Source organism: Delphinapterus leucas, chromosome 20, assembly GCF_059928025.1.
Source record: "Delphinapterus leucas isolate spDelLeu-1000000601 "Yukka" chromosome 20, BTC_Dleu_Yukka2, whole genome shotgun sequence".
NCBI classification, from domain to species: domain Eukaryota; kingdom Metazoa; phylum Chordata; class Mammalia; order Artiodactyla; family Monodontidae; genus Delphinapterus; species Delphinapterus leucas.
The window spans coordinates 4,990,602-5,013,380 of NC_143148.1; the positions used below are offsets into that span (position 1 = coordinate 4,990,602).

The window sequence follows — 22,779 nt, forward strand, 5'->3', positions numbered from 1 at the left end:
AGACAATGACAGGTTTGGGGTTGAAATTTTTCCTCACTGATCTTTTTGATGCCTCCAAGTGAATGGGGGACAGAAGTTTAAATTATGCTCTGGAGGGAAGTGAGTATAAAACTGCACATTCCGCACAGGCACAATTTTGCCTTTCCTGTCACTCCAGTTTCCATCACCTCTAAATCAAACTCAGGCTTTCGTTTAATTAAATAAAAAGCTGTAACTGCCTGGGGCCTCACAAGTTCCGGGATCACGCCCACAACGCCAAGCCCCGCCCCCAAGGTCCCAGCGCTCGTGCCGTCCTTGGTGAATCCGCATCTTCATCCGCTCGCTGTTTTCACGTAAACCGTTCTCAACTCTCCGCTTCCAATACAACTGCCCCAAGCACCTCTAATCCTGCACGTAGCCTGGCTCCAAAGGACAAGAGACACGTTCAAAAGATTCAAAGTAGAAACGCGGAGCCTGTCCGCAAGGAAGAGGAACAGACCAGAATCTTCCAGGGGCGGGTGCGGGGCGGGGAGGCTCCACCAGAGACACCGCCTCCACCCGCCGGAGCGTCTGAGACGCGCCCCTTGACGGCCCCGGCCCCGCCTCCGGCCCCGCCCCCGCCCCGGTGCGCACGCGCAGTTCCCTGCAGACCCGGAAGCGGATCCCGCGGAGCGTCGCGGGCACTCAGGAGAGTGAAGTCTCGGTTTTTCTCGAAATTATGCTATGAGGTCTTCGGGCACTGCTCCACCACACCCGGATTTCCGGGGTCTCCCGGTATGTTAAAACCCCTGAACGCGCTCGTCGCTCTTGCTCTGAGTCTCATCTTTCGCCTGTCTCGGCGTCAGCAGAAGACTCGGTTCGGGTCCCTGGAGTCTGGGTCCGGTTCCGGTTAAATCGTTCTGAGGCAGGTACCGGCCCCAACTTTCTGCCTTCGGTCCATATAGACACTGACTTCCTGCAGCGATGTTTTCCTACTCTGACTCCCTTTCTCAAACCTTTGACTCCCGGCCCCCCTCCCCACCCCCATTCCCACCCCACCCCACCCTGCGTCGGGTAAAGTCCTGACTCAGGAGGTGGATTTGCGCTCTTCACCTCCCTCCCGGGAGACCAGTGAGGGAATACAGAGGCGGAAATATATGCAGCTAGTGAGGCATCAGAAATATTGTGGAGACTGACCACGACCACCACCCCCCGCCTCCCCCCCGCCCCCCGCCCCGCTCCAAATCTTACTCCCTTGGTTTGAATTCTCTGCTGGGTTATTTCGGTTCATTTGGTAGGGGACCAACGTCCTGTGCCTCACCAAAAGTAAGTTCTTAGGTTTGGGTTTTTTTTTTTTTTTAACAGTGATGAGAAAAATGAGAAGGGACTCCTGTCATGTTGGTTTCTAGTGTATGAGATACTGTTTGCTGTGTTCTGTATTTTTTTATTTTATGACTGACTGTATGGAAAGTTGTCAGGAAGGCCTTTGTCAGAGGATGGATTTAAAAAAAAAAAAGAAAGAAATATTGTGGAGAAAGAACAACAGGTGTTGATACAGAGGTTGCAACAGAGTGAGGCCAAACAGTCTGGGGGAGGAGGAATCGAGAGAGGGAAAGAAAATGATGCATAGAAGAGAGAGGAGGAAACACAGAAATGGTCAAAGGAGAAAAGAGAAGCAGAAGGACACAGAAAGACATACACAGAGAAAAAAGCACATAGTGGTGGAGAAAATGGGGTCCCCAAACCTAGGTGAGTATTGAGTAGATTGGACGTGGGATATTAAGTTCTGAAGTACTAACATGTGGCTCTATAATCTAATTTATGTAAAATTTATTGACTTGTTTTAATTATGCAGAAGACAGTTGCCAAGCTAGGTGTTTGAGGCGTCTGCATTTTCTAATCATTGCATCAGATGATAATTTCATTTACAAGCCCTATTCATCCAGAAGGCAGAGACTTAGTCAATTCTAGGTCCTCCTCTTACCTTTCAAGAAATGGGGAAGAATTTCTTTCACCACTTGGTGCTTTTTTAAAACGGCTATTTTTGTTTGTTTTGTTTTTTAAAGATTTTTTTTATGTGTACCATTTTTAAAGTCTTTATTGAATTTATCACAGTATTGCTTCTGTTTTATGTTTTGACTTTTTGACCGCGAGGCACGTGGGTTGAGATCGAACCTGCATTGGAAGGCAGAGTCTTAACCACTGGACCACCAGGGAAGTTCCTAAAATGGCTATCATTAACAGTACTGTTGCCCTCTCCCTTTTCTACTGTGGCTCATGCCATCCTTTTCTAAATTTGACGTATCCTCACACTTGTTTTAACTTTAACCTCAGAACCCAGTGGCTATTTTTTAAATTTCCAGATTATTTTCCCTCTAAATTTTATTGTTCAGATTATGAGGGTTTTATGCTTTATATCCTAACTTGGAACTGTTCTTTGATGTCTGGTAGATAACTTTACAGCATTTCACTATGCATGTGGTTAAGGATGTCGATAATCTTTTAACACTCAAATCCTAGTTTAACCAGTTAGTTTAATATTTAACAGCTTTTTTCTTCCCTTAAGAAAAAATGCTAAGTTAGTGAGCTCTGAGCTGAAGTCTGCGGCTAAGTAGATGCTCCCCTCTAGTCCTCTTTTGTCCTTTCTGGGCAGATGTTGAAAGATGGGCTAGATTGATGTGGAACTTTGTTCCAACAGAGGCCATGTTTTCATGATGAAGAGATTGCTTAGAGCTCATCTCCACAGGTGATCCTCTTCCATGTTCTCCTGCAGTAATAACTATTTATAATTTGGATTTTTTTTTTTTTTTTTTTTTTTTGGCGGTACGCGGGCCTCTCACCGTTGTGGCCTCTCCCGCTGCAGAGCAGAGGCTCCGGACGTGCAGGCCCAGCGGCCATGGCTCACGGGCCCAGCCGCTCCACAGCATGTGGGGTCTTCCCAGACTGGGGCATGAACCTGTGTCCCCTGCATCGGCAGGCGGACTCTCAACCGCTGCGCCACCAGGGAGGCCCAATATAATTTGGAATTTTTGATTCTGTTTTTTTCTGGAGTAGAGGAATTAAAATTAAATGTTTGTGTTTGATTAAACCCCTGAAGGAGAAGCTTCTCTCGCTAAGGAATATGAAAGGTAATCTGGAATTAGGACAAACTCTTTCTACTTAAACCTATACAAGCCACCACTTACACTCAGTTCTGCTCACTCAACTCAGGCTTCTTCAAAGTAACTTGGTTAAATTACTTCCCCTGTGAGTCTCATGCACCACCTATAACATGGAGAAATTAAAGTAGACCAGGTTTTCTGAGTCTGAGCAAGTGAGATCCCTGAAATGATTTTCAAAATTGGTCTTGTGTTTGCATTTGGCAGTTTTCTGGAATGAGTGCCCAGTTATAATTAGAATTTGAAACGTGCCCCAGTCCTCCAACAAGTATGAAAAACTCTTAAGAAAGGGGCAGGGGCATAGGCCCAGAGACAGAGGCATACCTTTCTCTCAGCTTCTCTTTCTCTATCTCTGTATCATGGGGCAGATCTTTTTTTAAAACTTAACATGAACATTTCATAGTGTATGCAAATGTCAAATCACTATGTAGTATACCCAAAATTAATGTAATATTGTACATCAACTGTATTTCAACAAAATAGGGAAAAAAACTAATATGACTTTAGAATATGTTGCTATAAGTGCAACATTCAATATGAATAACATAAACACAGATGGTTGGCCCTCCATCTCTTCAGTATAATATTATGTTTTAGACTTTGGGCCAAATTTTAGGAAGAACCTTTGATAACGTAGGATGCCTATATGAGAAAGCAGAACTGAGCCAGAGGACCTGAGACAACTTTTTGAATAAATGCTTAATTACAATCTTCACATAAACATTGGAGCACTATAACTGAGTGCAAAAAGACACAGTATTTATTGGTTTATGATGTTTGTCATAAAAAAATACACAGTATGTTTTACTGAAGGCAGAGGTTATGAAGAAAAGATTAGACCATGTGTTTGTGGAAACTTGTAGTGTTGGACGTGTTGCTGTGTGTGTCCACGCTAGTCAGTATTGAGAGTATGAGTGGGCAGGTAACGCAGTCAAATGGAGGACAGTTCCTTCTCTGATTACATTGAGGGGGTAAGAAGGCTACTTGTTGAAGATAGAAAATACCTCATCAGTATGGACTACCCTAGCTCCTTAGGTATTACTATATCCTCATATTTAATGATCTGGGTCCAGTCCCAGCTGACATAAAATCCACTTTTTAAATAGTGCTCGAGGTTGCACCAGTGGATGTGTTGGGAGCCACATCCTTGTACCTTCCGGTATACAGACAAATTTTAGCACTAGTAATCCAATAGGAAAGTAATAAAATGATATTCATAATAAAATGATATTACTATGAAATAATACTGCTGTAAACACAATGACATCTGCCAACTGGTATATGCTTACTTCTTCTGCAGTTATACCTCTGCTCATTCAATCTCAACAACCTATTTCCAATAAGACACTGAAACACAGATATTTCTTTCTTAATAATTATGTTTTCATCGAGTGTTACATGATTAAGGATATCGTCTCGGGAGTTCCCTGGTGGTCCAGTGGCTAAGATCCCGCACTGCCAGTGCAGAGGGCCTGGGTTCAATCCCTGGTCAGGGAACTAGATCCCACATGCTGCAACTAAAGCTTTCGCATGCCGCAACTAAAAAGATCCCACGTGCCTCAACTAAGACCCGACGCAGCCAAATAAATACAATTTTGAAAAAAGGATATCGTCTTACCACTCAAACACCTTGTTTTCAAATGGCCTATAAGCAGACCCCACCGAATGATGAGGAGCTGGGTAAGTCAGTTACCATAAGGTGGGCTTTCAAATTATGTTCAGAAGGGATCTCAGGAGGTGGCTGCCAGCATGTGGAACCGAATGCAAGCTACCAGAGTGGAAAACATGTTCCCCGTTACACAGAGCTTACATTCTTTTAGGGAAAATAGATATGTGAATATTTTAAAACGTACCTTGTTAAATGAAATAGCAGAAGCATGCGTAAACTGCAGAGGTGAATGATTCCTTCTGGGTGGGATTAAATGGGGCCGTTAGTTTATTTTTATTATTCAAGTTGGATTTAAATAGTTTATATTAATTCAACAGCTAATGAAGGAGAAGCAGCATCCCAAAATAAAGAAAGTAAGTGTATTGTCAGGGTGGAGAAGAGGATAGTAGCATCCTGCAATGTTGCTTGGACGCAGAGCGTGACACAGAGTGAAAGAAGTGCAGGCAAAGCAGGGGTCCTGTCACCAGGGGACTCACGACATGGTCTCTCCTAAGGAGCTTGATTTGATCCTGTTGACACGAAGAGGTCATTGAGAGGCTGAAACAAGATACTAATAGGTCAGTGTTGCATTTTAAATAGTGAACTCTCGTAAGTATGTGGATTATGGATTGAAGGAAGACGAAATCACAGGCAAGGGAAACTTCGCAGAACTTTGAAATTATCTGAGTGACACGTGAGGATGCATGTGGGGTAGAAAGCGTCATATGAAAGGAAAGGATGAATTTGAAACCTATTGAGAAGGTAGAGTCTGTGTTGTTTGATGATTTATTAGATGTAGGTAAGAGGAAAGGATGGAGTAATTGAAGATGATACATTGTTCCCTGGAAGAATAGATACTGTGCCACTAATTAAGTTGAAGAAACAAGTATGATTACAGGTTTTAGGGTAAATCTTAAGTTTAATTGTGTCATCTGTTGGCATTAAACCCTGTTAGGGTTTCCCATCGCCTTCAGGACAAAAATCTGAAGTCTTCAGTATAGCTTCAGCAGGGAGCTCTGGAGCTGGGGTGGCCCTTCGGAGTTGCTCCCACTTGTGGGATGGGACAAGCATCCTATCCTGTGTCAGCCAGTCGGTGGATGCTGGCTTCCTCGGGAGGAGCCAGGGGCTGGGACGAGGCACTTGCCTCTGGCTGAGGGCCAAGTGGACAAGGACGGCGCAGTTGCAGCGCAGTGGGCGTTCCAGCAGCAGCAGGGAGGGCTTCCTGAAGAAGTGGGTGACGGGCCCACCGACTGGGCTCCTTACAGGAGGTTATTTGTCTGCATCCCTCCTGTTGCTGTGGCCCTTCTCTCCCCCGTATTAAGGTTCTCCCTGTGTGTATACTTGTGGCGCGGGGGGGGGGGGGATGTTGATTCTAAGCATTTAAGAACGTGTTTTTGTCACACAGAATAATCCTACCTGAGAAAGAAGCTCAGAGGAAGAGGAAAGAAAGGAGAAGGAATGGCCCTTTCCCAGGTGAAAGTCATATTCTTTGTAGACTGTTCTCTCCTTCCTAAAATGACACGTTTTGGACGCGCTGAGCTTCTTGGTCTCTGAAGGTTCCTGTCTAAAATATTTACTCACACACAGGGCCTTCCCTCAGTCTCCTGTCACCTCCCTGCAGATTCCATGTTACTGTGACCCAGTGACGGGGAATTTGGGCAGAGCCCCCTTTCAGGTGGTCACCCCGTGAAAGGTTTTATACTCTGGCGTGGATTGGAGATGGGGAGCCGGCTCTGCGGTGTCAGTGAGGTAGGGCGTGAGGATTGTGTAGTGCACCCTTCTGGGTGCCCCTTCATCTCCACGTGAACCAGGATGAAAGTGACTACGTGTGTAAGTGATGTACTGCTGTGCACGAATACCTGAGGAGGTCTGGGAAGGAAGACTGACATGGGGAAACTTGCTTTGTCAGATTTTATAAGTGCCTTTGAAGTTAAGTGAATCAGTGTGTTTCTGACTCCAAATTATCAGTACTTTAGAATAAAATGGAAAGTTCCAAAATAGAAATAAGGTATAGAGAGGGTGTTTTAGTACATAATTTGTTTTAAAAATTGGAATCAAATTAATTGTCTAACTGGAAAGGCCCTATAAATTATTCACACCACATTCATCTCACAAAGACCCAGGTGTTCCGGTAAGGACTCTCATGCAGCAGGTGTTTTAGATTAAAATGATTATAATTTAGCCAAGACATAGGAGCAGAACTTTCTACCATCAGAGAGCCTGGAGCCACTTTCTGATTCTATTAACTGTTGTTCAGGGTTATATTTTTTTAAATTAGACATTTCATGTATGTATATTTGTGGTTCAGCTCCACGTAGTGATGCGGTTTAGAGACTGAGAAGTAAAACATCCCCTTCTCTGTCATGTCTTCCACCATCACTTACTGTCTCCATTAGGTACAACTGTTAGCTCTTAGCCCAAATCTTATAAAAGTACATTTTATAATCTAAAGTGACTTTAGAAAATATTTTTTGGTAAATGTTTTGTTGTGGTATTTTATTCTGCAAATTTTAAAAAAATTTTTATTGGAGTTGCTTTACAATGTTATGTTAGTTTCAGGCATATGCAAACTGAATCATTGTACATAAACATATGTCCACTCTTCTTATTTTTAGATTCTTTTCCCATACAGGCCATTACAGAGTATTGAGTAGAGTTCCCTGTGCTATACCACAGGTTCTTATTAGCTGTCTGTTTTATATATAGTAGCGTGTATATGTTAATCCCAATCTCCCAATTTATCCCTCCCCCCCCATTCTGCAAATTTAAATATTTACACGCCATATGTGTTGGAGTTGTTTTCATGTTAGTAAACATAGAGATGACTTTCTCATTTATTTCCTCATTGGACTATTCTCTTAATGAAAACACAAGGGTTTTCACACTTTTTACTGTTAAAAAAAAATGCCATAGTGGCTGCTTTTGTGCAGGCCAACTTCAGTACAGATGTCTAAGGATTTCTCCAGATTGGGCAGCTTAACCATGATTACTGCATTAATGATGGTGTTTCCGAGGAAGAACAGACATTGCGTACTAAGTAAAGATTTAAAAAAAAATTTTTTTTACGGGAGTCACTGAGCTTTATGGTTTCATTCGGCCCCAAAATACACTTTTAGGGGACCTCAAATTACTAGACATGTGAATCTGAATGTTCCCTCCCTGCCCCCAGGTCCCTTCCACCCTTCAGTTCCTCCCATGAGCTCTAAAGCCAAAGTTGAGTATGTCCCACTCGGGTCATTCCACAGCGGCTCTGCTCCCTGGTGGCTGCAGTTGTGATGTGAATGATGGTGACATTCCAGCGCAGGGGCCTCTGCCAGCTGCTGTCACATGATCACACAGCATGAATTTTGCTTCCAGGCCGTTTTATAGAAGGCTTTAGACTGTATTCCCAGCGCCTCAGACTTGGACACCAGGTCATCTAGCTTTAACAAAGACTCCATGGTGTTGTGCAGGATGATTTTGGTCTCATCTAGTTCAGCCTGCACTTTAGTCATGGGGTCAGCTTCTCAGGTGTTCTGGTATCTACTGAGGTGACCATCCAGGCCTGCGTACTGGATGGTACCAGGGATCCAACTGGCCAGTCTATCCTGTTGACCTGCTTGGAGAATTCATCTAGTACTTTCTCCAGCAAGGTAAACACCACCTGGGATGAGTATTCACTGTCAGCAATGACTACTCCCGCCAGACTGTCGTTTCTCACGTAGACATGGCACAGATATTCTTTGATAGAAGCTCTGCTGCCTTTCGAGGAGCGCTCCACAGTCAGTTGACTTGTGAAGGTCATGAATTCCTGAACACTGGACCTCTGGAAGAAGCTGAAGGAGGACACATCGTATGTGGCTTTGAGCAGCACTACCTTGGCATAGCCTTTGTACAGGACGCTGAGGCTGTACAGCTTCATGGCGCCGCGCCCTCAGGCTGGCTACCCACCTGGCCACGGGACCAGCTCGCAGGGAGCAGTGCGGCGCCGCCCCTCGAGACCACCGCCGGCTCCTAAGTAAAGATTTTAACTCAACTGTTTTAAACATACTCCAAGAGCTACAGGAAACCATGGACAAAGAACTAAAGCAAAGTGGGAGAAGTGTTTCAACAAATAGAAAATATCAATAATGAGACAGAAATTATAGAAAAGAGAAGAAAAAGAAATTCTGGAGCCCAAAACTACCATAGCTGAGATTGAAAATTTATTACAGGGTTTTGACAGCAGATTGACCATCAGAATAAAGAGTCAGTGAACTTAAACATACATTACTTGGAATTATCCACTCTGAGCAGACGAAAGGTAGAAAAAAGAAGAATAATGAACAGAGACTAAGAAACCTTTGGGGCACTCTCAAGAATACTAGTATAGAGGACTTCCCTGGTGGTCCAGTGGTTAAGACTCCGCACTTCCAATACAGGGGACACAGGTTCGATCCCTGATCAGGGAACTAGATCCCCGAATGCTGTGTGGCACAGCCAAAAAATAAAAAAATGAAAGAAGATGCACATGGTGATTCTTAGTTAAACAATGTGGGCACAAAATGAGAACTCGGTAAACATTTGTTTAAAAAAAAAAAAAAGAATACCAGTATACATATAATAGGGGTCACAGAAGGAAAGGAGAATGGGCAGAAAGAATATTTGAGGAAATAAGAGCTGAAAACCTCATAAATTTATTTAAAAACTACAAGTGTAGGAACTCAACAAATTTCAAGTGGATAAACACATAGAGAGCCTGGGCAACACACATAACCAACTGTTAAAAGACAAAAAGAGAATGGGGAAGGTAGCAAACAGAAACAACTTCTCATGTACAGGGATCCTCAATAAGATTAACAGCCTATTACTCATCAGAAACTGGAGGCCAGGAAGGAGTCTGATGATATATTTAAAGTTTGAAAGGTTAAAATAAAAAAACTACCAGGAATTCATTATCAGGGAAAGTATGACTTAAAACTGATTGTGAAATTTAGAGATGCCTACATAAACAAAAACTGAAGGAGTTCATGCTGACTCACTTATCCTACATGAAATATTAAATGGAGTTCTTTAGACTGAAATGAAAGGATAACAGCAGTACCTCAAAGCTGTGGGAACAAATAAAGAACAGTGGTAATGTAACTACATAGGCATACCTAAAAGCCAGTATTATTGTATTTTCGATTTTTAACTCATTTTTTCCTATGCAACTTAAGAGACAAATGTGTAAAACAGTAATTGTAAATGTGTTACTGAGAGCAAAATGTATAAAGAAGTAATTTTTGACAATAACAATACAAAGGGGGACAGTATAGGAGCAATTGTTATATGCTATTAAAGCTAAGTGAGTATCAACTGGAACTCAGATATTAGTTAAATATAAACTAATAAACTGTAATTTCCAGGGTAACCACTAAGAAAATAATTTTAAAGTATACAGAAAAGTAAATATGAAGGGAATCCAAATGTTATGCACACAGAGGCACAAAGAAGGAAGGGAGGAATTACAAAACAAAGAAGATATTGGACATACAGAAAGCAAATAGCTAAATGGCAGAAGCAATTCTTCCGTTGTTTAGAGTTACTTTAAATGTAAAAAGATTAAATTCTACATTAAAAGGCAACAATTGCAGGAATTTAAAAAAATGATTCCACTGTATCTTTCTACAAAATGCTCACTTTAAGATACTCAGATAGGTTGAAAGTGAAAGGATAGAGAAAGATATTCCATGGAAATAGTAACCCATCCTAGCTATGCTAATATCAGACTAAATAGACGTTAAGTCATAAAATTGTTACCAGCGATTTTTAAGGACATTATATATCAATAAAATGATCGAGCCATCAATATGATGAAACAACCATAAATGATATGCACATAACAACTAAACCCCAAATATTTTGAAGCAAAAATTGAAGAGAGATGGACAGTTAGACTATAATAGTTGGAGACTTCAGTACTCCCTTTATAATAAGTAGAACAACCAGACGGAAGACCAATAAGGAAATAAAGGACTGAGCAACTCTGTAAACAACGAGATGTAACAGACATGTACAGAACACTCCATGTAACAAAAACAGAGTGCACTCAAAATTAATAATAGAAGGGATATCCTTGATCTGAAAAGGCATGTTTATTAAAATCCCACAGCTAACATCATACTGGTAGAAGACTGAAAACTTTCTTATAATGTTAGATAGAAGACAACAAGCCCCATTTTGCAACTATACTTTGGTATTGTACTGGAAGTTGTAGCCATACAAATTAGAAAGAAAAGAAATAAAAGGTATCAAAATTAGAAAAGAAGTCAAACTATATTTACAGGATACATGATGTCATATTTAGAAAGACCTAAAGAATCCTCAAAAAACTACTAGCGATATAAGCAAATTTACTGAAATTACAGAATACAATATCAGTACTCAATATCAGTTGTATTTCTGTACCTAGCAATCAACAAATTCAAAGTAAAACAATTCCATTTACAACAGCATCAAAAAGAATAAGAATTTAACCAAGGAAATGGAAGATTTATATAATGAATACTACAAGTATTGCCGAAAGAAATGAAAAAAAAATAAATGTAAAGATATCCTCTGTTCATGGATTGGAAGACTTAGAGTTGTTAAGATGGCAATATTGGGCTTCCCTGGTGGCGCAGTGGTTGAGAGTCCGCCTGCCGATGCAGGGGACACGGGTTTGTGCCCCAGTCCGGGAAGACCCCACATGCCGCGGAGCGGCTGGGCCCGTGAGCCATGGCTGCTGAGCCTGCGCGTCCGGAGCCTGTGCTCCGCAACAGGAGAGGCCACAGCCGTGGGAGGCCCACGTACTGCAAAAAAAAAAAAAAAAAAAGATGGCAGTGCTCTCTGAAGTGTTACGAAGATTCAATGCAATCCCCATCAAATCCCAGCAGTCTCTATTGCACAAACGGAAAAGTTGATCCTAAAATTCATATTGGGGACTTCCCTGGTGGCGCAGTGGTTAAGAATCCACCCGCTAATGCAGGGGCCACGGGTTCGAGCCCTGGTCCAGGAAGATCCTACATGCTGAGGAGCAACTAAGCCCATGCGCCACAACTACTGATCCTGTGCTCTAGAGTCCATGAGCCACAACTACTGAGCCCGTGTGCCAGAACTACTGAAGCCTACATACCTAGAGCCTGTGCTATGCAACAAGAGAAGCCACCGCAATGAGAAGCCCACGCACCGTGACGAAGAGCAGTCCCCACTTTCCGCAACTAGAGAAAGCCCGCATGCAACAACAAAGACCTAACACTGCCAAAAATAAATAAATCAAAGAAATAAAATAAAATTCATATTAAATTTGAACAGACCCCAGATAACCAAAATAAATGTGAAAAAAACCAACAAAGTTGGAGGACTTACTGTTCCCAACATCAAAGCTTACTACAGACCTAGAGTAATCAAGACTGGGGTTCTAGCATGAGGATAGAAATACAGATCAAAGCAATAGAATGAGAGTCCACAAATAAACCCATACATCTGTGGTCAATTCCTTTTTTTGCCAGGGTGCCAAGAATATACAATGGAAAAAGAATAGTCTCTTAAGTGGTGCTGGGACAACTGGATATCCATGTGAAAGAGAATGAAATTGAACCTTTGCCTTTCTGCATATAAATAATTCAAAATGAATCAAAAACTAAATATAAGAGCTAAAACTATAAAACCCTTAGATGAATGCATAGGGGCAAATCTTCATGACCTTGGGCTTGGCAGTGGATTTTTTTGATATGACACCAAAAGCAAAAAACAGAAAGACAAAATACATAAATTTGTCTTCAACAGAATTAATAATGGTTGTGCACTGAATGACACTGTCATGTAAGTGAAAACATAATCTACCAAATGGGAGGAAATATTTGCAAATCACATATCTGGTAAGGGTCTACTCTCTATAGAGTATATGAACACCTACACATCAGCAACAAAAATACAAAGAACCCAATTATAAGTTGGTCAAAAGACTTCTAGTAGACATTTCTCTGATTCTAAAATTCAAGAATAGAAGATATAGAAACAGCCAAGAAGCACATGAAAAGATGTTCAACGAAATTAGTCATTAGGAAAATGCAAAATTAAAACCACCATGAGACATCATTTGGAACTTCCCTGGTGGTCCAGTGGTTAAGAATCCGCCTTCCAGTGCAGCGGACACGGGTTCCATCCCTGGTTGGGAAGCTAAGATCCCACGTGCCTCTGGGCAACTAAGACCACATGCTGCAACTACTGAGCCCGCACACCACAGCTAGAGAGAAACCTACGCACGGCAACAAAAGATCCTGCATGCCGCAACTAAGACCTGATGCAGCCAAAAATAATAAATTTTTAAAAAAGAGATATCATTTCACACCAGCTAGGATGAGTATAATAAAATGCAAAATAGCAAGTATTAGTAAAAATGTGGAGAAATGAGAATCCTGACACATTGCTGGTAAAATGTACTGCTGTGGAAAACAGTGTGGCAGACCTTAAAAAGTTTAAACAATGTGATTCTGATTCCTCTCTAGCTATATACCAAAAAAAAAATTGAAAACAGGTATTCAAACACATATTTGTACATGAAAGTCCCAGCAGCACTGTTAACACTAGGCAAGAAGTGGTAACAAGCTAAATGGCCATCAAGGGATGAGTGAATAAGTAAAATGTGGTGTAGTCATAGAATTAAATATTATTCAGCCCTAAAAAAGGAATGTAGTACTGATACTGTAGGAATGTAGTACTGATACTACATCATGGATGAACCAAAAACACCATTCTAAGTGAAAGAAGCCACACGGAAAAGCTCATTTCATACCATTCCATTTATATGGAAATATCACAAATAGGTAAATGTGTAATGACAGTAGGCATTAGTGGTGTACAGGGATGGGGGCAAAGGAGAATGGGAAGCGATTGCTTAATGGGTAAATTTCCTTTAGCATGATAAAAATGTTTTTGAACTAAACAGGTGGTGTTTGTGCAACATTGTGAATGTACTAAATGCCTCTGAGTGATACCTTAAAATAGCGAACCTTATGTTACATGAATTTCACCTCAGTTGAAAAAAAATCGAGAAATGTAACTTGCTTACAATTATCTTATGGATCAGTCAGAACATTTGCTCTAGCCAGAGCTGCTTCTGTAATTTTGTGTCAAACTCAGAATTCTCTCCTTGTCCACTTGGTGAAATGTGCTTTCCTTTCAGGGACTGTTGACATTCAAGGATGTGGCCATCACGTTCTCTCAGGAGGAGTGGGAATGCCTGGACCCTGCTCAGAGGGCCTTGTATAGGGACGTGATGTTAGAGACCTACAGGAACCTGCTCTCCCTGGGTGAGGATAACTCCTCTCCGGAAGTTGGTAACTACTGTATATCTTTGCATTTTCCCTTCTGAGTCTTTTATGAGCCCCTAGCATGCCTGTGAGAGTTTCAGATCTCCTCTGTTCTTGAGAGAGTGATTGAAGCTGTTTGGATTCAGAATGAAAAGCCTTCATAATGTGGCTTATGACTCTATAACTTCTCGTTTCTTCAGATGTTCTGCATTCATGCTTGATTAGTGGTGGTTGCAGAACATCAGCAGTCAGAAAGCCTTATGGCAAATTTTTAAAAATATGTCATTCTGTGGTTTCACTCTTGTGCTTTTGATTCTGTAGTTCGTGGAAGAGAGCTAGATATCTGCATACTTAAAATAATCTAAGCATTCAGGAGGCAGTCAGTTGACTAAGTTTTATAATACATTTCTAGACCCAACTATAGTTTTCTTTCTTCTTAGCTGAACAAAGAGCTGGGCATGTGTTCTGGAACAGCATAGCATGTCATACTCCATTTTACTTTATGAATGGAAATCTCTCTTAAGCTGAATATTACCTCCATTTCAGAACAAGGGAAAGAGCCCTGGACTTTGGAGGGTAAAGTGAAAATAGGAAAAAATCCAGGCAAGTGGGAACATATCAAGATGTGAGCTCAAGTGGGCACAAAGTAAACTGCTCCATTAAATATTGTTTAGGAAATTCTCCTCAAATGGGAAGGATCTGTGGAAGAATACAAGTTTGTTTCTTTTGGGTGCTCAAAGGAAACCCCTCCCACACACTAAAACTTGTCACTCTGTTATTCAAATATATAAAAGCTTAAGCTCCCCCTCTACCGTGATGCTCCAGTTCATTCAGAGCTGAGGAGAAGCTTTGTCATGACCTACAATACTCTTATTTTCTGACACCATTGACCATTTTGGTGCCTTGGTTTGAGAGGGACTGAGATGGTTCTCTCTGGAGTCCTCTTTCCCCTTGATCTCTTTTGGTTTTCATTTAATACGTATCAGGGCTAAGTCCTCTGTAGTCCTGACCGCAGGACCTATTTAGTTTCCTTTCATATTTTATATCCTTGGAAGAACTCAGGAGATAGACAAAGTTCAGTGATTCTCAACATATATTTCACTTTTCCTTTTATATGTTCCTTCTAGAATGTAAATTCTTTCTTTGGTTTTTATGGAAAAATCCTTTAGAATGCCAGAGACTATTATTTTGTATAATTGTGGTTACTTATTAACTTACCTGCTAGATTTATCATGGGTTTCTAAAACATTTTATTAATTATTATTGTGATATACAGACTTTTTAAAATATCTATTTTCGTATATATTTCCACATGTTGTTAAACCTATTTTTTGTATAATTATGTAATTCAATATAAAATATTTATTTTCCAACTGATTTAATAGGAAGCCTTTCTGCTGGATTTACAATCAAGGAGTTATCACCAAGAGAGGGCATTAATAAAGGAGAATTATACCATCTAGTGATACTGGACAGAAATGACAACCATGGCATCAAGGATTTTGACCTCGAGGAAGTCTGTGCAGATGTGCAGGAGTGTGAGAGTGAGTGGGGATGTGATGCAAGAAATGACAAAGAAGTACTTTTGACTCATAACAAAAATCTCACTCATGGAGAAGATCACGATAATAAGTCCTTAATTAATTTTCCTCAGAGTGTTTCTGTACGAAGTAATGCACGTGAATATTTCACACACGACAAGCCATCCATAAGAAGTTTGTTAACAACGAAAAATAACGTCAGCGTTGCTGGAAACAGAGATCTCAAGTGTTTGGAAAGCAGACCTGGAGTGAGGCTGCAGGCCCAGGCGGCTCAGCTGCAGAGATGTGCAGCTGAGGAGAAAGTGTATGCGTGCGGTCAAGGTGAGAAGCCAGTCAGCAGTGGTTCCTCAGTTTCACCACTTCACAGAGTTCCTCCTAGTGTGGAAAACACGTTGTCACCTGCGCAGTACAGGAGAACACACACTCGAGAAAAATCTTACAGCTGTAATGACTGTGGGAAGGCTTTTAGCAAAAGCTCAAACCTCAGGAATCACAGGAGAATTCATTCTGGACAGAAACCTTACAGATGTAGTGAGTGTGGCAAAGCCTTTAACCAGTGTTCTAATCTCACTACACATCAGAGAGTGCATACAGGAGAGAAACCTTACAAATGTCCTGAGTGTGGCAAGGTCTTTAGTCGAAATTCACACCTTGCAAATCATCAGAGAATGCACACTGGGGAGAAACCTTACAAATGTCATGAGTGTGGTAAGGCCTTTATCCAACATTCACTCCTTTGGAGTCATGAGAAATTGCATACTGGTGAGAAACCTTACAATTGTAATGAGTGTGGCAAAGCCTTTGCTGAGCGGTCAAGCCTTAACAAACATCAGAAGATCCATACTGGAGAGAAACCTTACAAATGTATCGTGTGTGGCAGAGCCTTTACCATGCGATCAAATCTTACTCAACATGAGACAATCCATACTGGAGAGAAGCCTTACAAATGTCATGAGTGTGGCAGAGCTTTTACCCAATTTTCACGCCTTACTAGGCATCAGAAAATGCATGCTGGGGAGAAACCCCACAAATGTAACGTGTGCGGCAAGGCTTTTATTGAACTTTCACAACTTTGGGGTCATGAGAGAATTCATACTGGTGAGAAGCCACACAAATGTAACGTGTGTGGCAAGGGATTTACCCAACGTTCAAGCCTTATGGCACATCAGAGAATTCATACAGGAGAAAAATCTTACAAATGTAAAGACTGTGATAAGGCTTTCATCCAACGTTCACAACTTTGGGGTCACGAGAGAACTCACACTGGAGAGAAGCCTTACAAATGTAATGAGTGTGGCAAAGCTTTTACAATGCGTTCATATCTTACTCAACATAAAACAATCCACACTGGAGAGAAACCTTACAAATGTAGTCAGTGTGGCAAAGCTTATACCCAATTCGCAAGCCTTACTAGGCATCAGAAAATACATACTGAAAACAAACATAAACCTAACATATGTGGCAATGCTTTTATTCAAAGCTCAGGCTTTGGGGATCATCAGACAATTCACAGCAAAAAGAAACCTTAAAAGGTAATGATTGACACATAACTTGTGCAAGTATCCAAGCCTTACTCAGGCTGAGAGACTCCCATCATGGAAAAGGAAGACATACAGATGGCCAACAGGTGCGTGAAAAGAGGCACATCCCTAATCATCAGGGAAATTCAAATCAAAACCACAGTGAGCTACCACCTCACATCTCTCAGAATGGCTGTCATCAAAAAGACCACAAATCACAAGTGTTGGTGAAAATGAGGAGAAAAGGGAACCCTTGGGCACTGTTGGTAGGATTGTAAATTGGTGCAGCTACTATGGAAAACTATATGGTGGGTCCTCAAAAAATTAAAAATAGAACTGCCGTATGATCCAGCAATTGCTCATCTGGGTATTTACCTAGGGAAAACAAAAATACTAATTCAAAAAAATATATGCACTTCGTTGTATTATTATTTATAATAGCCAAGTTAAGAAAACCACCTAAATGTCCACTGATAGGTGAATGGATAAAGAAAATGTTATACATATATATACGTACATACAAACACACACACAATGCAATATTAGCCATGAAAAAATGAAGTCTTAGCATTTGTAACAACATGAATAGCTCTGCAGGGTATTTTGCTAGGTGAAATGTCAGAGAATGGCATAGCACATGACTTCACTTATATGTGGAATTTAGAAAACAAAATACAAGGAAAATAGACTCATACATAGAACAAATAAATGGTTGCCAGAAGGTAGGAGGGAGGGTTCGAGGTGTGTGTGAAACAGAAGGGCTTTAAGAAGTACAAATCTGCAGTTACATGATAAAGCACGGGGGTGTAATGTACAGCATAAGGAACATAGTAATAATAAGTGTATGGGGACAGATGGCTACTAGACTTACCAAAGTGATTATTTCGTAATGTATGCAATTGTTAAACCATTATGTAGTACACCTGAAACAAAATATTGTATATCACCTGTGTTTCAGTGAAGGGAAAAATAGACTCCATCATGGAGAGACACCGTGTAAAACCAATGTGTATGGCAAAGCCTGTAGCCAGGACTCATACCTCACTTGATATTAGATTATACATCTTTGAGGAAAAACTACACAAATGTATGGAGTGACAGAATATAAATATAAAACTGTTTTCTAAATTACTGTGCTTTTGGGGGTCACAGCCCCTTCTCTGGATTTGTTGACGGGACTCAGGGCCTCTGTTGATTATTATAGGAAGGGCCTACTCTACCAGCTGATCATGGACGAGAGCAGGACAGGATATTGCGAGAACGAGGTTTTCATGTGAGTAGAATGATGGGTTACTAGACATGGCATACGTGGGAGGAAAATGGGGGGGGGAACAATGGTCTCCCTGTCTTTTGAAAGGGAATGGCTGCTCTATATATAAAATAATAAATATTAGTCTTATTTTTGGAAACTGAAGACTGAAGACACAGTATTATAGAGGACAGTAATCAAAAGAACCAGAGTAGAGTGTGCTTGTGAAGGCTGCAGATTTGGCCTCTGGAATTGCATTTTGACACCATTTTATATAGAATGTATCATACTCACATCCAAATAAGTAACATGTTGGGACTTCCCTGGAGGTCCAGTGGTTAAGACCCTGCAGGGGGCATGGGTTCGATCCCTGGTCGGGGAGCTAAGATCCCACATTTCTCGGGGTGAGGCCAAAAAAAGGAAAACAACAACAAATAAGTAAAATGTAATCTTATTTACAGCCCTTAATGAATCATGTGCCCTCTGTTAACCCAAGCATATCCCACCACATTGGGGCACTTTATAATAAATGGTCACTAATTACACATCATCATGCTTTCTAAGTTGACTGACATCTGTAACAATTTCTTTCTATTTAGATTCAAACAACAGTTTTTGAAATATATGTATATTCATAATTTGCATGTGAGCTATGAACTCCATAGTGTAACCCAGATTATTTCTGTAACTATAATGAAAATACCATAGCAGTACAATTTCAGACTCAAACCCCCTGAAACCTACCTCCCCATTTGTAAATATGCACCACATGATCAGATTTCTACATACCTTTTTTTGTGTGTGCCAAAACAAGACCCCTGGGTTGCACCTTTACAGGAGATGAAGATACAGTAAGCATATAAAAATTATTAGGAGGGCTTCCCTGGGGGCGCAGTGGTTGAGAGTCCGCCTGCCGATACAGGGGACACGGGTTCGTGCCCCGGTCTGGGAAGATCCCACATGCCGCGGAGCGGCTGGGCCCGTGAGCCATGGCCTCTGAGCCTGCGCGTCCGGAGCCTGTGCTCCGCAACGGGAGAGGCCACAACAGTGAGAGGCCCGCGTACCGCAAAAAAAAAAAAAAAAAAAAATAGGAAATAAAATTTCAGAAATAGGGATAAAAATAATCTCTTTTTTGTGCTTGGAGTTGATGAAATAAAATTTGTATTTTAAGGAAAGACAAGAAAAAAACAAAATTCTCTCTCTGTTTGTTTGGGCCTCCTCCCTCCCTAAAGTGCAGTGTGCATCTGCATTACACATCAACCACAGCTCCTCAAACGTGGGAGTGCTTGCTTGACCGTGAAGATCAATTTATTTTTTTCTTCTGACACTAGTGATTTAATTTCTTAAAAGAATACAGTCCTTTCCCAGCTCTGTAGGAGGTCATGGTGAGTTGCTGCTCGCTCTGTATGTACTAACCTGGATATGTATCCTTGGTGAACTTTTTGAAAAATTATCAGTATGTCATTTTGATGAACGATCCTTTGTCTTGAAAATGAATACAACTGTGCCTTTGACTTCCAACAGGCAGAACAGTTCTCAGAGCTTTATGAGAGTCTGTCTCCCAAGTTAGAATCCTCAGTTTGGCTCAAATAAAATTCCCTTTTTTCTCCTTGATTTTTTTTTTTTTTTTTTTTTTTTTTTTTTTGCGGTATGCGTGCCTCTCACTGTTGTGGCCTCTCCCGGTGCAGAGCACAGGCTCCGGACGCGCAGGCTCAGCGGCCATGACTCACGGGCCCAGCTGCTCTGCGGCATGTGGGATTTTCCCGGACCGGGGCACGAACCCGTGTCCCCTGCATCGGCAGGCGGACTCCTAACCACTGCGCCGCCAGGGAAGCCCTCTCCTTGATTCTTAATTGAATTTTTGTTGACATTTTCTTGTTGTACTCAGTATGATACCAGAGACACCTATCAGAGGACACCTGGAGTCTACCCCAAACCTATGCTTGGTACCAGCATGGGTCCTTTGAGACGCACCCACTTCTCGGTACTCCTCAGCTGCTTTGGTGATTTCTCCTGATATTCAGACATCATTGCTTTACATGACATCCTGAATTTTATTCAAGCTGTTTTTTTCTTGGGACTTGAAGTCCTAAAAGGGAGTATGGTACATTCCCTAGGCAGGGACCTGGGGGGGAACTTTGGAGTGAATTGGGTTAGCTGGTCTTTTTTTTAATTTGGCTTAAATTAAAAAGATTATAATCTGAACAAACCATTTGATAGTAGAATGAGAGATTGAGAAAGGTACGCTTACTCCTTCCAGCCACAAGGCCTTCTCAGGGGATTGAGAACCTAGTGGACATATCTGAAGATCAATCCTTTAGATGTGCTGGGGTCCTACAAGGGACCCCACTACAACCATTAAGTAAATTCTGCTCGCCGCCGAGGGGCACAGCAGTTTTTGCTGGAGGGAGAAACCGAGACATGGAAGAGGCTCGAACCGACCCAAGAGTAACTCCTTGGAGAGATAGACTCAGGAGCAGCACACGTGCGATCCATCACAGTGCCCTCAGAAAGTTGTTCAGATTATATCTGAATTAGGCTCCCAAAGTAATAAAGAGAAACTGCGGTTCAAAGGCTGAACAGCTCCCTAATAAACAGCCACTCACGGGAACTCTGGCCAGCTTCGTGTGCAGTTAGAACAAAGCCAATACTTGCAAGCATTTAACTTTTAAATGGCCAGGATGGCACTCTACTGACACTCCAAAACTGTAGAGAAAGCTGGTTTAATCTTTTCAATTCTGACCTTGGGAGAACAAGTATTCCCAGGAGAAAGCTTAAAATTTACAACTCTTACCATATCCTTGAAATGTAGCCCACGTTGCCTGACCTACAGCCTTGGGTCAGTTAGTAGAATTTAAAGCTGGAAAAGAACAAAGGAGTGGGGAGGGGGAAGGACTTTTAAACTGAAGCAGGAAAACTGAGATCTCTGTGTAGGGGACTTTCCTGGCTGTCCAATGGTTAAGACCCTGTGCTTCCACTGCAGTGGGCCCGGGTTCAATCCCTGGTCGGGGAACTAAGATCCCACATGTTGTACAGCGTGGACAAAACAACAAAAAAACCAAAAAGATCTCTGTCTGTGTCTATCTGGATGAATGTATGTCTATCTATACATAATAAATGTGATATGTCCCTAACTCCGGATGGTGTTATTAAAATTAACTTCTAAAGGAGCTCTATTGAATTGACTTACAAGTAAGTGCTTACAAATCAAATATTTGTAAATGTAACAAACTAGCTCAAAATTTCTTTTTCAAAAAAAAAAAATTTCTGGGCTTCCCTGGTGGCACAGCGGTTGAGAGTCCGCCTGCCGATGCAGGGGACACGGGTTCGTGCCCCTGTCCGGGAAGATCCCACATGCTGCGGAGCAGCTGGGCCCGTGAGCCATGGCCGCTGAGCCTGCGCGTCCGGAGCCTGTGCTCCGCAACGGGAGAGGCCACAACAGTGAGAGGCCCGCATACCGCAAAAAAAAAAAAAAAAAATTCTTTTTCATTTATTTATTTTATTTATTTTTGGCTGCGTTGTGTCTTCGTTGCTGCATGCGGGCTTTCTTTAGTTGCGGTGAGCGGGCTTCTCATTGCCGTGGCTTCTTTTGTTGTGGAGCACGGGCTCTAAGCGTGCGGGCTTCAGTAGTTGTGGCATGTGGGCTTAGTAGGTGTGGCTCTCGGGCTCTAGAACGCAGGCTCAGTAGCTGTGGCGCACAGGCTTAGTTGCTCCGTGGCATGTGGCATCTTCCCGGACCAAGGCTCGAACCCGTGTACCCTGCACTGGCAGGCGGATTCTTAACCACTGCACCACCAGGGAAGTCCCAACCTATTGTCATTTTTGTAGGAATCTCCATTTCCCAAATATAAAGTATTAATGATAGCCCCGCTGTAGTTTTGCTGCTTATTAACTTTTCTTATGCATTTTGGCATAAATTTTAGCTGCACTGATCTGTCAGTCTACTCATGAATAATCATATTCCCTAGAGATAGCCTCCCTCATTTTGATTCATTTCTAGAGTTTTTGTGGCTCTTCTTATTTGCTCTTCATTCTGTAAGATTTTTGCAATAACGTTGCTAGCTCCAAAACTAGCTGAAGTTGTCTATACAGGGAGGCAGTAATTTTATTAATTAGCTTAAGGAGAATTGATCTTTTTGTAATATTGAGTTTTTCCAACCAAGAACAAGATGCCAATTTTCATTTGTTTATACCTACTTTCATATATTTCAGGAATGTTTTATAGTTTTACTCACATTGAGTATTTCTAACAGACTCACAGACATAGAGGACAGACTTGTGGTTGTCAAGGGGAAGGGGATTAGGGGAGGGATGGAGTGGGAGTTTGGGATTAGCAGATGCGAACTGTTATATATAGAATGGATAAACAACAAGGTCCTACTGTATAACTCAGGGAAATATATTCATACCCT

General features: G+C 41.6%; 1 protein-coding gene and 1 pseudogene across 6 annotated transcripts; one reads left to right on the forward strand and one right to left on the reverse strand.

Moving 5' to 3' along the window:
* The first annotated feature begins 609 nt into the window (after nt 1-609).
* LOC111180984 (uncharacterized) lies at nt 610-17,462 on the forward strand. 6 transcript variants are annotated; one of them, XM_089902067.1, is made up of 5 exons: nt 678-753; nt 5,103-5,342; nt 6,170-6,237; nt 13,931-14,084; nt 15,443-17,462. In XM_089902067.1, exons 3-5 carry the CDS (start codon nt 6,223-6,225, stop codon nt 17,125-17,127), a joined length of 1,854 nt encoding a protein of 617 aa, XP_089758193.1. In that variant the 5' UTR covers nt 678-753; nt 5,103-5,342; nt 6,170-6,222; the 3' UTR covers nt 17,128-17,462. The 6 variants fall into 6 exon arrangements, with proteins under 6 accessions (XP_089758191.1, XP_089758192.1, XP_022441647.2 ...); XM_022585939.2 differs by lacking the exon at nt 5,103-5,342 and having other exon boundaries at nt 625-753; XM_022585945.2 differs by lacking the exon at nt 5,103-5,342 and having other exon boundaries at nt 625-753; nt 13,931-14,057.
* LOC149744558 (synaptobrevin homolog YKT6 pseudogene) lies at nt 6,748-9,982 on the reverse strand (annotated as a pseudogene).
* Nucleotides 17,463-22,779: the final 5,317 nt, after the last annotated feature.